We start from the raw sequence: 15198 nt of genomic DNA on the forward strand, positions 1-15198 counted from the left end.
TTTGAAAATATATTAGCAAGGACTTGGGAAAATGAGAAAGTTAAATATTCCTAGTAGGAATGCAAATTGGTATAGCCACTTTGGAGAGTAATTTGATAAAATTTAGTAAAACTGAAAATGCACGTATCATATAATCACGTGATACCTCTTCTAGGTATATATGCTAGAGAAATCCCACTCTTTGGTTTTAAGGACCCATGCATGCATAGGGATGTTCAGTCCTGTGTAGTTTAAAATAGTGAAGAATTTTTTTTTTTTTTTAAATGATGAAAACTGGGCCAACCTTTTTTTTTTTTTTTTTAAACCCACATTTGTTTATTTATTTTTTGGCTGTGTTGGGTCTTCGTTTCTGTGTGAGGGCTTTCTCTAGTTGTGGCAAGCGGGGGCCACTCTTCATCGCGGTGCGCGGACCTCTCACTATCGCGGCCTCTCTTGTTGCGGAGCACAGGCTCCAGACGCGCAGGATCAGTAGTTGTGGCTCACGGGCCTAGTTGCTCCATAGCATGTGGGATCTTCCCAGACCAGGGCTCGAACCCGTGTCCCCTGCATTAGCAGGCAGATTCTCAACCACTGCGCCACCAGGGAAGCCCTAAAATAGTGAAGAATTTGACACAAGCTAAACGTCAGTCATGAGGGAAATAGATAAGTAAATGTGGAATATTCACAAGATAAAATACTACAAAAACAATTCAAAGGAACTAACTAGATCTATAGCATAATGTTAGAACTCAAAAACATAATGTTAAAAAAACAGCAAGTTACAGAATGTTTGATACTGTATATAGTTTATATAAACATTTTAAAACCATACATGAAATACTTCTCTGTATTATTTATGGATACAAATATGTAGTTGGTTTGAAGAATACACTACCAACATATGAAAATGGTTGTTTCAGAGTAAATGAATTGGCTGGTAGAACTTCAGGGGTCAAAGGCTACTTTACCAATACAGCTAATATTTTCTTTTTTTTTTTCAATGATATAACGTACGTATATATAACTTCTTTAGAATTCTTTAAAGCAAAAGTAAGGAGGAGAGATGATACCTTAATATTAGTTTACTGTGTTAAAATGTTAACGGTTGTTAATTCTGTCAAAATATGGGTATTTGTTATATTTGTTGTATTATTCTTTGCAGTTTAGGCAATGATAGCATTATTGGCTTAATAATTTGTATTTATGGTGTTTGTATATTTTTAAACTTTGTTCAATATTGTATACCCTTCTTTTTTATGTATAGTAATTAGAAATTCATAAATATTCTGTTTGTTTATGTTTAGTTTTTAGAAAAAGCAAAGTTATCTCCATCAAGTGCTTTTTCTTCTAGCTTGGTTATTTAAGCCTAGTAAGACATGATGTACCTGGTAGTAGCTACCTAAATCCATAGAAAAATACTTGTAGCTTGTGTGAGGCTAGCTGAACAACTCCCAGCATATAAAATGACAGAAAATTAGTTATCTTTGGTCAAAAGTAAAAAACCCACAGCTTAAATGTGTTCAGAAACAGTAAGTAGCAAATGAAACAAACTGAAATTAAAGGACATTGAGGACAACATTATTGTAATAGAAGCCTTTTTTTCTGTCATTCTGATGGATATTTAATCCGAAAGCTACCTGATAGTGAAAATGTTTAAGTTGCTTGTGAAAATATTTACCAAAAGATGATTTTCTCATGTACAGAGCTTTGTAATCTAATGATTTGTTACCAAAACAAACAAATTATTCAACATGTTTTGTTTCATATTCTCTGAATCCAGAAATTTAACACTCTTTATGAGAGATGATGTCACTGATATTAGTGCTATCTGAGGCAAAATCATTCTTAAACTTCTGAGTGTTTGAAGATTCACTACCAAATATTGATATATGATAGGATAAGGATATGGTGGTGAAGTATTGAACAAAATAGATTATGGTTTTATCTTTGGTTTTTTTTGGTTCTCTTCTCTCATGTTTACTGCAGCATGTTAACTGCTTGCACGACCTCTCAAGAGGTAACACAGATATCACAGGAAGCACAGAGAATGTTTGAGAAAGTTGAGAAGTCCACAAAGCCTATTGTGGCTGCCATCAATGGATCCTGCTTAGGAGGAGGACTTGAGGTACATATTTATTCCAAAGTCATTGAGACAACTGTCCAGCTCATTGTTGGGATTCACCAGCTGCAAACCTTTAGGCTACTATTTTGCCTTAAAAAAAGTTGTTGAGGGAGAAGCAGCTTTGTTTTTAGTTATCAAATTTCTGGATAGGTTTTTATCCTTATTCTCGTGGCACAATGCAAGTGAACCAAAGTGTCATTTTCATTTACAAACTGAGAAGATTTTGAACTAGATCTCTAAGGTCCCTATCAATTCTAAAAAAACCTTGTTCAAGTTTGCAAGGCAAAGATTCAGAAGTGTGATTCATGCTGTTGAGCTACTGAAGTCTAGTTGAGACACATAACGCATAATGTACGTCAAGTGTTTTGTGAGTAGTAAAGATGGTAAATAACACAAGATTTGAGAGAAGAGATGCTTACCAAACTGGAGCATGTAAGAAAGAAGGAGGGGAAAAGAAAATAACATTTATTGAACATTTATCACATGCTGGGTTCTATACTAGACACTTTCACATGTATTAATTAAGGAAACCTGTGTCTGGTCCTAAAAGATAGGCAGAATTTGATTAACCAGAAAGTAGTGGGAAAACATTCCACATGTGGCATGGTGTGAGCGAAGACAAGGATAAACAAAGCCTAATTAGGGCACCATAAGTAGGCCTGCTTGATTGAAGAGTCTTTGCATCGTACAGGGCTTCTTAGCCTGGGGTGCATATATAATTGTGTGTGCATTTTTCTGTTGAGAGCTTCCATACCTTTCAGCAGATTTTCAAGGAGATCCGCAACCCAAAAAGAGGTTGATAACTTAGGGGAAAGGTATGAAGTAAGGCCAGAAAGGTAAATTATAGAAAGCATCAAATGCCAGCCTAAGGAATTTCAGTTTATTCTGGGGGCACATTCCTGCTTTATAAGTAATCTTTAGACCCTCACATATCCTAAGATGTTACAGAGTTACATTTTTTAACACTCTGATTTTCTTTCATTTGTTTGAAGCTTGCCATTTCATGCCAATACAGAATAGCAACAAAAGATAAGAAAACAGTGCTGGGTTCCCCTGAAGTCTTGCTGGGAATCCTACCAGGAGCGGGAGGCACACAAAGGCTACCCAAAATGGTGAGTTTAAGATACCCATGTGAACTTGAGAACCTCGGTCCTATGTGCCCCTTTAGATCTATTTCCTCTGTACAAAAGGTATAATGTGGGTATTCATTGTAAAATTTAGAAACTGGACTTCCCTGGTGGCGCAGTGGTTAAGAATCCGCCTGCCAATGCAGGGGACACAGGTTCAAGCCCTGGTCTGGGAAGATCCCACATGCCACAGAGCAACTAATAAGCCCGTGCACCACAACTACTGAGCCTGCGCTCTAGAGCCTGTGAGTCACAACTACTAAGCCTGCATGCCACAACTACTGAGCCTGCGCTCTAGAGCCCGTGAGCCACAACTACTGAGCCCACGTGCCACAACTACTGAAGCCCGTGCACCTAGAGCCCGTGCTCCGCAACAAGAGAAGCCACCGCAGTGAGAAGCCTGCGCACCACAACAAAGAGCAGCGCCCGCTCGCCACAACTAGAGAAAGCCGGTGCTCAGCAACAAAGTACCAATGCAGCCAAAAATAAATAAATAAACAAATAAATTTAAAAAAAAGAAATTTAGGGCTTCCCTCGTGGCGCAGTGGTTGAGAGTCCACCTGCTGATGCAGGGGACACGGGTTTGTGCCCCAGTCCGGGAAGATCCCACATGCCGCGGAGCGGCTAGGCCCGTGAGCCATGGCCGCTGAGCCTGCGCGTCCGGAGCCTGTGCTCTGCAACGGGAGAGGCCACAACAGTGAGAGGCCCGTGTACCACACACATACACACACACACACACACACACACACACACACACAAATTAGAAACCAAATACAATGTGAATATATGAGATCAATAACATTTTATTCCTGATATTTGTTTATTTTTTCAATTCTACTTTTTATTTATTTTTTCAATTCCTTGATAAAAATGATTGATCAGGGTCCTTCCCTGAGGAAGGGAAGAGATAAATAAGATACATGTCTTGCCTTCTGGAACTTAGAGTTTAATTTGTTCCTTCTCTGCACAGTATGATCTTACCAGTTTTTCAAATCCCTGGGTCTTATTTCATGATAACTGTTAAGAGGCAGACCTTTCCACTGATTTGGATGATCTCACTGTTGTATTCTATAGACCCAAAAGAGGCCCATCAGACTTTTGAATTCTTAAGAGGAAGGGAAGGACAGTCAGACCTGGAAGCTGCAGAGCAATCTTAACATTAAACTTGAGGGCCCCCTGAACCTCATAGCCTCTGGCACTGTGGATTCTTCAGGGAAAACAACACTCAGCAGAAATACTCTTTGCAGAGAAGTTGGTATGAGTTGGACATAGAAAAATGGGAAAGTTTATGGTATTTGTTTTCTGATAATAAATAGTGTGCATTCCTTCATAGGAATTGCCAAGAGGATTTACTGAAAGAATGAATAAGCCTATATGTGTATAGAAAATATTGCTGTTTCTTTTGTTTTGTTATAGTTGGTTCTTGAATGTTGTTAGAAGCTGTTCTTCTGGCACCTACATGCAAAGCCCTAGCTGAGTTCTCTTTTTGTTAAGTCTAAGATCCTTTCTAAAGACATTGTCGGGCTTCCCTGGTGGCCCAGTGGTTGGGAGTCCGCCTGCCGATGCAGGGGACGCGGGTTCGTGCCCCGGTCCGGGAAGATCCCACATGCCGCGGAGTGTCTGGGCCCGTGAGCCATGGCCGCTGGGCCTGCGCGTCCGGAGCCTGTGCTCCGCAGCGGGAGAGGCCACAGAAGTGAGAGGCCCGCATACCGCAAAAAAAATAAAAAATAAAAATAAAGACATTGTCAAAACTATGAGATTTCTCAGTCTCTACTAATTCCAGTATAGGAATTTTAAATATTATACAAATAATAGAGAAGAAACTCAGAATGACATAAATGTACAATTTTAGGAAACATGACATTTTTCTCCACTTTATCAATCCATAAGACAGAAATCCTACATATTGAATTAAGAGATATAAATACATTTTTAACTTCAGGCGGAGGTTTCTAAAACTAAACTTTACCTAAATGTGTATCAGTATATAAAATTTCGTTGATGGATATATAACATAAAAATCTGGTTTGAGGGCTTCCCTGGTGGTGCAGTGGTTGAGAGTCCGCCTGCCGATGCAGGGGACACGGGTTCGTGCCCCGGTCCGGGAGGATCCTGCGTGCCGTGGAGCGGCTGGGCCCGTGAGCCATGGCCGCTGGGCCTGTGCGTCCGGAGCCTGTGCTCCGTGGCGGGAGAGACCACAGCAGTGGGAGGCCCGCGTACCGCAAATAAAAACAAACAAACAAACAAAACAATCTGGTTTGACTTTTCTCATTTTAATATTTATTTTGCTCAGTTGGATGATTTGTAAATTGTAATTGTCACTCTGATTTTTTTCCACCTTTGCTCTAATCCTTGCTGGCTTGTTAGGTGGGTGTGCCTGCTGCTTTTGACATGATGCTGACTGGTAGAGGCATTCGTGCCGACAGAGCGAAGAAAATGGGACTGGTTGACCAACTGGTGGAACCGCTGGGTAAGTGCTAACATGCTTCAGAATTGAGCCTTATGAAGTTATTTATTTTTTTAAAGAGTTAATATCTTGAATATTGGTTATAGTGAAACCCAAACACTTAAGAAATGAGTCATTATTCTGAAGAGTGAAGTTTTCTAAAAATAACTAATACTAAATCATTTTCAACATCACCCCAATTTCTATTTTACGTTTTTTATAATTGGGACATCAGGAGTACAGAATTGAATCGAGTCATTAGTTTTGGTTCTTAAATTACCTGTATCATTATCCATGATAACTATTCTTCAGTTTTTTGTGTCTGTTTTAATACTACAGTAAACATGTATGAAACAACCAACCTAAGGATATTAATAATTGACATCTACTAATGTGCTGCTTCCTCCCATACAATTTCCTTGCCTCTTCTCATCCAAGGAAACCACTATTCCAGATTGTATGTTCATGACCCTCTTACATTTCTTAAAAATCAGCATTATTGAGATGTTATTTACATGATAATAAATTTACCAGTGTTTAATGTACAGTTTGCATTTTGACAAACGTATATAGCTATGTAAACACCACCACAATCATACAATAGAACATTTCTAGTATGTATCTTTTTGTGTCTTTCATTTAGCATACTGCTTTTGAGATTCATCCATGTTGTTATATGTCAGCAATGTATTCCTTCTTGTTGCTGAATGTCATTCCATTGTATAGGTAAACCATAATTTGTTTATCCGTTCACCAAATGATAGACATTTGAGGTGTTTCCAATTTGGGGCGATTCTGAATAAAGCTGCTATGAACATTCATTGACAAGTCTTTATGTGGACAAATATTTCATTCCTTTTGGACAAATACTGAAAAGTGGATTGGCTGGACCATATGATAGATGTGCTTAGCTTTTAAGAACCTGTCAAACTGTTTTTCCAAAGTGGTTATACCATTTTACATTCTTACCAGCAGTGTATGAGAGTTCTAGTTACAACCACTTTACACGCTCAGTCTTTTTAATTTTAAACATTTCAATAGGAATGTAGTAATATGTCATTGGGGTTTAATTTGTATTTCCCTAAAGACCAAAGATACCGAACTTATTTCATGTATTTATTTGCCTTCTGTATATCATCTGATAAAGTGTTCAAATGTTTTGCCCATTTTGTTTGATTTAGCTGTTTTTCTTATTACTGAGTTTTCAGAGTTCTTTATATGTCAGGATATAAGTCCGTTATGAGACTTGTAATTTGCAAATATTTTCTCCCTGTCTGTGGCTTGTCTTTTCATTATCTAAGAGTAGAAATTCTTAATTTTGATGAAGTCCAATGTATCAAAGTCTTCTTTTATGGATCATGGTATTGGTGTTTTAGAAATCTTTTCCTAACAAGATTACAAAGATTTTCTCCTATGTTTTCTTCTGAAAGTTTTGCAATTTAGCTCTTACATTTTGGTCTGTGCTATTTCAAGTTAATGTTTATGTATGGTGTGAGGTAAAGATTGAGTTGTTGTTGTTGTTGTTGTTGTTGTGTGATTATGAATATCCAAAATGTCCTGGCACAATTTGTTGAGAAGACTCTTCTTTCCCATTGACACCTTGACACCTTGGTGGAAAATTAGTTGACCCTCTGTGTTTGGATCTATATCTAGGTTTCATATTTCCAATTATTTATATGTCTTTACTTAAGACAGTATCACACTGTCTTGATTATTGTGTTTTGTAGTAAATCTTGATATCTGATAGTGTAACCCCACCCTCCACCTTGCTTCTCTTCTTTCAATATCATTTTGCCTATTCTAGTTTCTTTGCATTTACATATGAATTTTAAATCATCTCATCCATATCTACAAAAACATCTGCTAGCATCTTGATTGGAATTCCATTGAATCAATGTATCAATTTGGGGAGAATTGACATTTTAAAAATACTGAGTGTTTTCATTATGAACATAATAGAACTTTCTGTTTACTTAGGTCATCTTTAATTTCTCTCAGTAGTGTTTTATACTTTTTGTTGAACATATCTTGCACACATTTTGTTAAATTTGTACCTAAGTATTTCATACTTTTGTGCCATTATACTTTTTTAACTTTAATTTCTCATTAATTACTAACATATATAAATACAAATGATTTTCGTATGTGGACCTTGTATTCTGTGATTTTGCTAAATTTATTTATTCTACTAGCTTTTTCTGTAGATTCCTGAGGATTTTCTACATAAATAATCATGTTATCTACAAATAAAGAGAGTTTCACTCCTTCCTTTCCCATCTGGTTGGTGTTTCTTTTTCTTGACTTATTGTAGTGGCTAAGATCTTTAGTACAATATTGATTTGAAGTGAAAGCAGATATTATTAACTTGTTCCAGTCTTAAGAGAGACATTCACCCTGATGCTGTAAGGTGTATAATGTTATGTAGATTTTTCATATATACCCTTTATCAGATTGCAGATGTACCTTATTTATAGTTTGCTGAGAACTATATTGCTTTTTCTGCATCTAATGAGATGATTGTTTGGGTTCGTCCTTTTAGTTTATTAAGTAAAGTCACTTACATTGATTTTTGACTATTGAATTCATTCCTGGAATAAACTTCACTTGGTTGTGATGTATCATCCTTTTTATAAAGTGCCGGCTGAATCAGATAAAATTTTGTGAAGGATTTTTATGTCTGGTCATGAGAGATAATGGTCTCAGGAATAATATTTTTTTTCTTGTGATATTTTTGCCTGGTGTTGATATCTGGGTAATTCTGACTTCATAAAATGAGTTGGAAATATTTCTTCCTCTTCAGTTTTCTGGAAGATTTTGTGTAGAATTGGTATTATATTTTCCTTAAATCCTTGATAAAATTCACCAGTGAAGTTATATGGACTTGGAGTTTTACTTCTTGGGAAGGTTATAACCTGTGAATTCAATTTCCTTAGTAGATATGGGGCTATTCAGGTTGACTCTTTCTTTTTTCTTTTTTTTTTGGCCTTGCCACGTGGCTTGCAGGATCTTAGTTCCCTCACCAGGGATTGAACCCAGGCCCCTGGCCATGAAAGCACTGAGTCCTAACCACTGGACTGCCAGGGAATTCCCAGGTTCACTATTTCTCTTTTCTTTCTTTCCTTTTTTTTTTTTTTTTTTTAAATTGGAGTGTAGTTGATTTACAATGTTGTGTTAGCTTTGGGTGCACAGCAAAGCAAATCACCATACATTTACTTACATCCACTCTTTTTTAGATTCTCTTCCCCTACAGGTCACCACAGAGCATTGAGTAGAGTTCCCTGTGCTACACAGCAGCAGGTCCTTATTAGCTATCCATTCTATACATAGTAGTGCAGGTTCACCATTTCTTTTCTTTTTTTTTTTAATTTTTTTTTAAAAATTATTTATTTAATTAATTTTTTTGCTGTGTTGGGTCTTCATTGCTGTGCATGGGCTTTCTCTGTTTGCAGTGAGTGGGGGCTACTCTTCGTTGAGGTGCGCAGGCCTCTCATTGTGGTGGTGTCTCTTGTTGCGGATCACGGGCTCTAGGTGTGCAGGCTTCAGTAGTTGTGGCGTGTGGGTTCAGTAGTTGTGGCTCACAGGCCCAGTAGTTGTGGCGCATGGGCTTAGTTGCTCTGCGGCATGTGGGATCTTCCCAGACCAGGGCTTGAACCCGTGTCCCCTGCATTGTCAGGTGGATTCTTAATCACTGCACCACCAGGGAAGCCCCAGGTTCACCATTTCTTGAGTGAGCTGTAGTTGTTTATTTTGCAAAGATTTTGTCCATTTCATTTAACTTGACAAATTTATTTCAATAAAGTTGTTCAGGGGACTTCCCTGGTGACGCAGTAGATAAGACTCCACACTCCCAATGCAGGGGGCCTGGGTTCGATCCCTAGTCAGGGAACTAGATCCCACATGCATGCTGCAACTAAGAGTCGGCATGCCACAACTAAGGAGCCTGCCTGCTGCAACTAAGACCCAGCACAACCAAATAAATAAATAAATATTTTTTTAAAGTTAAAAAAAAAAGTTGTTCATAATACTTTATTATTATTCTTTTCATATCTTTACACTCTATAATGATACTCCTCTTTCATTCCTGATATTGCTAATTTGTGTCTTCTCTTTTTTCCCTGATGAGTCTGGCTAGAAATTTATCAGTTTTATTGATCTTTTCTAAGAATCAGCTTTTAATTCCATTGATTTTGTTTGCTGTTTTATTGATTTCAGCTGTCTTATTATTTATTTCTTTCTGCTTGCTTTTGGATATAATTTGCTCTTCTTTTTTCTAGTTTCTTACTAGAAACTAGTTTCTGGTTTCTTTCATTGATTTTAGGCCTTTCTTCTTTTCTAACCTAAGCATTAAAGCTATACATTGAGCAAGGTTCCCTGTGCTATACAGTAGGTCCTTGTTGGTTATCTATTTTAAATATAGCAGTGTGTACACGTCAATCCCAAACTCCCCATCTATCCCTCCCACCCTCCCATCCCCCCTGGTAACCATAAGTTCATTCTCTACATCTGTGAGTCTGTTTCTGTTTTGTAAATAAGTTCATTTGTATCAATTTTTTTTTAGATTCTGAATACAAGCAATATCATATGATATTTGTCTTTCCCTGATTTACTTCATTTAGTGTGATAATCTCCAGGTCCACCCATGTTGTTGCAAATGACATTATTTCCTTCTTTTTAATGGCTAAGTAATATTCCATTGTATATATGTACCACATCTTCTTTATCCATTCATCTGTCAGTGGACATTTAGGCTGCTTCCATGTCTTGGCTATTATAAACAGTGCTGTGGTGAACATTGGGGGTGCATGTATCTTTTGAACCATGTTTTTCTCTGGATATATGCCTAGGAATGGGATTGCTGGATCATATGGTAACTCTATTTTTAGTTTTTTAAGGAACCTCCATACTGTTCTCCATAGTGGCTGTACCAATTTATGTTCCCACCAACAGTGTAGGAGGGTTCCCTTTTCTCCACACCCTCTCCAGCATTTATTGTTTGTAGATTTTTTGATGATGGCCATTCTGCTTGGTGTGAGATGATATTTCATTGTAGTCATGATTTGCATTTCTCTAATAATTAGGTATGTTGAGCATCTTTTCATGTGCCTCTTGGCCATCTGTATGTCTTCTTTGGGGAATGTCTGTTTAGGTCTTCTGCCCATTTTTTGATTGGGTTGTTTGGTTTTTTGATATTGAGCCGCATGAGCTGTTAGTAAATTTTGGAGATTAATCCCTTGTCGGTCACATCGTTTGCAAATATTTTCTCCCATTCTGTGGGTTTTTTCGTTTTGTTTATGGTTTCTTTTGCTGTGCAAAAGTTTTTGAGTTTAATTAGGTCCCATCTGTTTATTTTTGTTTTTATTTCCATTAGTCTAGGAGGTGGATCGCAAAAGATATTACTGTGATTTATGTAAAAGAGTGTTCTGCCTACGTTTTACTCTAAGTTTTATAGTATCCAGTCTTACATTTGGGTCTTTTATCCATTTTGAGTTTATTTTTGTGTATGGTGTTAAAGAATGTTCTAATTTCATTTTTTTTACATGTAGCTGTCCAGTTTTCCCAGCATCATTTGTTGAAGAGACTGTCTTTCCACCATTGTATAGTCTTGCATCCTTTGTAGTACATTAATTGACCATGGGTGCGTGGGTTTATTTCTGGGCTTTCTATCCTGTTCTATTGATCTATATTTCTATTTTTGTGCCAGAACCATACTATTTGGATGATTATAGCTTTGTAGTATGGTCTGAAGTTAGGGAGCCTGATTCCTCCAGCTCTGTTTTCCTTTCTAAAGATTGCTTTGGCTACTTGGGGTCTTTTGTTTCTCCATACAAATTGTAAGATTTTTTGTTGTAGTTCTGTGAAAATTTGATAGGAATTGCATTGAATCTGTAGATTGCCTTGGGTAGTATAGTCATTTTGACAGTACTGATTCTTCCTATCCAAGAACATGGTATATCTTCCCATCCGTTTGTGTCATCTTCGATTTCTTTCATTAGCGTCTTATAGTTTTCAGAGTACAAGTCTTTTGTCTCCTTAGTCCCCTACCCCTTTCCTGAGACTTCAGTCTCACATAGCTTAGATCACTTGATATTGTCCCAAAATGAAGCTCTGTTTCTTTTTTTCAGTCTGTTTATATTTCTCTTGCCATGTATTCAAGTTTCCTGATCTTTTCTTCTTCACAGTATAATTTGCTATTAATCCAATTGCCTATATTTTTTGTTTCAGGTATTGTTTTTTCTCATATTTAGAAATAATATTTGATTCATTGTTACATCTTCAATTTCTCTTCATTATGTTTCTGTTTTCCTCTGCCTTCTTTAACATATGGCATGAATTTACAGTAACCTTTCTAACATTGTGTCTGCTTATCCTATCTTTTCAATTCTGCATCTGTTTCTCTCGGTCAGTTTGTCTCCTAGCTGTAGACCATGTTTTTTCTTGCTTCTTTTCATGCCTTTATGTTGGTTCTTTCCCAGGCCTCAGGTAGTTTCCTCTCATGCATGTGCAGAATGATACTTCGCCTGAGTTTCAAGGGGCCCCTCTGTAGATCTCTGGAGCTCTCCTTTTGTGTAGCAACTGCTCTCCAGTGTTCTTCCATAAGTCCAGCATTACATTATGAGTTTTGTGGACCCTGTGCACTTTTGTCATTCAGAAGTTTGGGGCTTAGTTCATTTTCTTCCTTGTCCATGGAGGCTGAAAGTAGGGCAGATGTCTTAAGGGGGAGAATGGTTGCATATTGTTGCAGGCTTCTCCCTCTACTGGGATTTTGTTCCCTATACACCATAAGAAGGCACAAGATCGGCTTTTCAACCTCAGCCACCTCTCGCTCCAGTGTGGCTCTTAGAAGCTTTTGATTGAGAGCCTGGTAGGTGTCTGTTTTCATAGCTGTGTGAAAACAGCCTTTGGCTTTTTTGAGTCTTTGTCTCCTGCCTCCAGCAAGTTTGGTATCAGGCTCTGCCTCAAGCGAAAAATCAGGTGCATGTTTTTGGCATGTCCCTCTTTCTATACAAGTACTGCATGTGCTAAACATTATGACACTATAAGAGATCTCACTCTAGCTTCCAGCCTCTTGCACCACCTTAGAACTTCACAGATGTTCCATGCGGGAAAACTAGCTTTGCGTTTGCTTTCTTCTAGTACTGACTTGTTGTGTGTGACCACCAAAAACTCTGATCATTTCACTTTCCCTCAGTAGCATCCTTCTGCTTGAGCCAAGTCCAGTCTTCAGCCCACGCCCAAAAGCATCATGTACCCCCAGGCAAGACAATGTCCAGCAATCATCAGTTCACATTGGACAGGCTCTTCCCTCTGGAATTCTGTTCATATAACCTTTGTTGCTTCCACAGCTCTCCAGTGTCTTTACAAATGTGATTTTGCAATTGATTTTTTTGTTTTCCAGTTTTGCAGCAAGAAAACAGGCCTCATGAGACATAATACATCCTACTCAGAAGTGGAGGCCAGACTTAAATAGGGCTTAAGACTTGTTTTCTACCAGGAGGAGGTTGTTGCACCTTCACTCAGTGTGACTTCTCTTTTTGAGTCCATAGTTCATGACATTGCCACCTACCAGTCTCTAGTCAGACTTAGAAAGCTGCGCTGAAAGTGGGTGCTGGAGCCTTCGGCTTTGGCCTGCCTGGGTTTTGCCCACCTGGGACTGATCCAAGCCTGATTTACATTCCAGTCTGTTGTGTTCATCTTTACAGGACCAGGAATAAAACCTCCAGAGGAACGGACAATTGAATACCTAGAAGAAGTTGCAATTACTTTTGCTAAAGGACTAGCTGATAAAAAGATCTCTCCAAAGAGAGACAAGGGATTGGTAGAAAGTGAGTGTCATTATTCAAGAACTAAGGCAAAGCTTCTTTCCAGGGAATTTAATTTTATTTTCTATAAATCCGAAATGAGGGAAGAGGTAAGTGCATTGTTTACTCTGAAGTGTAAAGTCAGCCTTAAAGGATGCAATAACTCTGCTCAAGTCCTGGACCTTACACTGGTTAAAGACATTTTTTTTAAACTTTTTATTTTGGATAATTTTAAATAATACCAAAATAGAATAATGTAATAGTGTAATAAATACCCATGAACCCAACACCAAGCTTTAATGTTTATCAACTAATGTTTAAAGAAGTGCTTAGGTTGAAATTTAGATTGTTTATATCAGAGTAAAGAGCAGTTCTTTCAGATAGCTAGAATCACTGCATTTTTATGGAGTTTACAGAACAAACTAACAAAGGAGGCTGGGCTCTTTCCAGTAAGGATCTAAAAGCATTTTACCTTACAGAATTGACATCGTATGCCATGAGTATTCCATTTGTCAGGAAACAGATTTACAAAAAGGTGGAAGAAAAAGTACGAAAGCAGACCAAGGGCCTTTATCCTGCACCTCTGAAAATAATTGATGTGAGTCTTTACCCCATACTCCCACGTTTCTCATGTTTCTTCCCTTTGTCTAGAGCAGTACTCTTTATTGCCATTCTGCACCATGTGTGCCAGTACTAAAGTTCTTCATGCTGCTATCAAAGTACTTACCAAAAATAACACAAGAGCATAGCAAGCTATGAGGATTTATATAAATGGATATTTGGGGAAAATTAGTGCCAGGCATACTTTTTAGTTGATGAGCTTAAAATTACCAGTTACAAACCAGGAAAGGAACCTATGTCATATCAGTATAACAAAGCCAGTAACATATTGGACATTGATTAAGAGGTAGTTGAAACAAAATTAATGGCTGTATTCTGTCCTTAGTCAAAACCATTGTCATTACCTAAAATGTCTCATTGACTTTCCATTGCCATAATTATGAAAAAGATGTAATGATATAGAGAAGTTCTGGAAAAGCTCAAGGAGGATAATTAAAATGATCACAGAGTTGAAGTAACATCTGTCTAAAGGTAGACTTTAAAACTTAAAAAATCTTCAATCTGGAAAGTCCAAGATCAAAAGAGCAATAATTGAAGACAAGATCAATAATCAAAGATTTCAGAATTGGAGAATGAACTAGTCAACAAGTATATTTTGAGCCGAGGACACCAAAGTATATAAAATAGGAAACGTGGTCCCCTACTTCCGTTCACCTCACACAGTCTGGGTTGGGGAGATTAAACACATATATGTGGTAAGGCAGATGGCAGGATGGGGGCGATATGCAGCTGCATAGGGTTAACGCCAGCTAACTGGGACAGAGGAAGATTGCTAAATTCACTGAGGAGGGAACGATCCCTGAAGTTGTTAGAGAATACATGATGAGAAAGCCAGGTAGGATGGGCATTTTGAGCAAAGTTACAGAAGCTGGAAAGCATGAGGCTCTTCAAGGAACATCAAATCAGATCAGTTTTTGTAAGAGGATAATGCAATGTCTTCAGAAAGGCAGACCAAAGGTAGATTTTAAAAGGTAGACAGTAATTAATTAAGAAATTTGATCTTTGTCCTGTATAGATCATAGAGAACCGTTTTCATGGCAGTGAGTATAAATGGATTAGAAAGAGAGACAAAGTAAAGCAATGAACTAGGAAACTATTCTGGTA

At 37.8% G+C, this 15198-nt stretch overlaps 1 protein-coding gene across 1 annotated transcript in view; it reads left to right on the top strand.

The window, feature by feature from the left end:
* The window catches only part of HADHA (hydroxyacyl-CoA dehydrogenase trifunctional multienzyme complex subunit alpha), a 41843-nt gene that overhangs the window by 7854 nt on the left and 18791 nt on the right, over positions 1–15198 (top strand). Inside the window, exons 5-9 of the mRNA XM_081254984.1 lie at positions 1966–2104; positions 3094–3213; positions 5596–5698; positions 13375–13497; positions 13953–14071. Coding sequence (XP_081111110.1) covers positions 1966–2104; positions 3094–3213; positions 5596–5698; positions 13375–13497; positions 13953–14071 — 604 coding nt within the window. The remainder of the gene's footprint in view (positions 1–1965; positions 2105–3093; positions 3214–5595; positions 5699–13374; positions 13498–13952; positions 14072–15198) is intronic.

Source organism: Mesoplodon bidens (assembly GCF_964165515.1).
Source record: "Mesoplodon bidens genome assembly, chromosome: 14".
NCBI lineage: Eukaryota > Metazoa > Chordata > Mammalia > Artiodactyla > Ziphiidae > Mesoplodon > Mesoplodon bidens.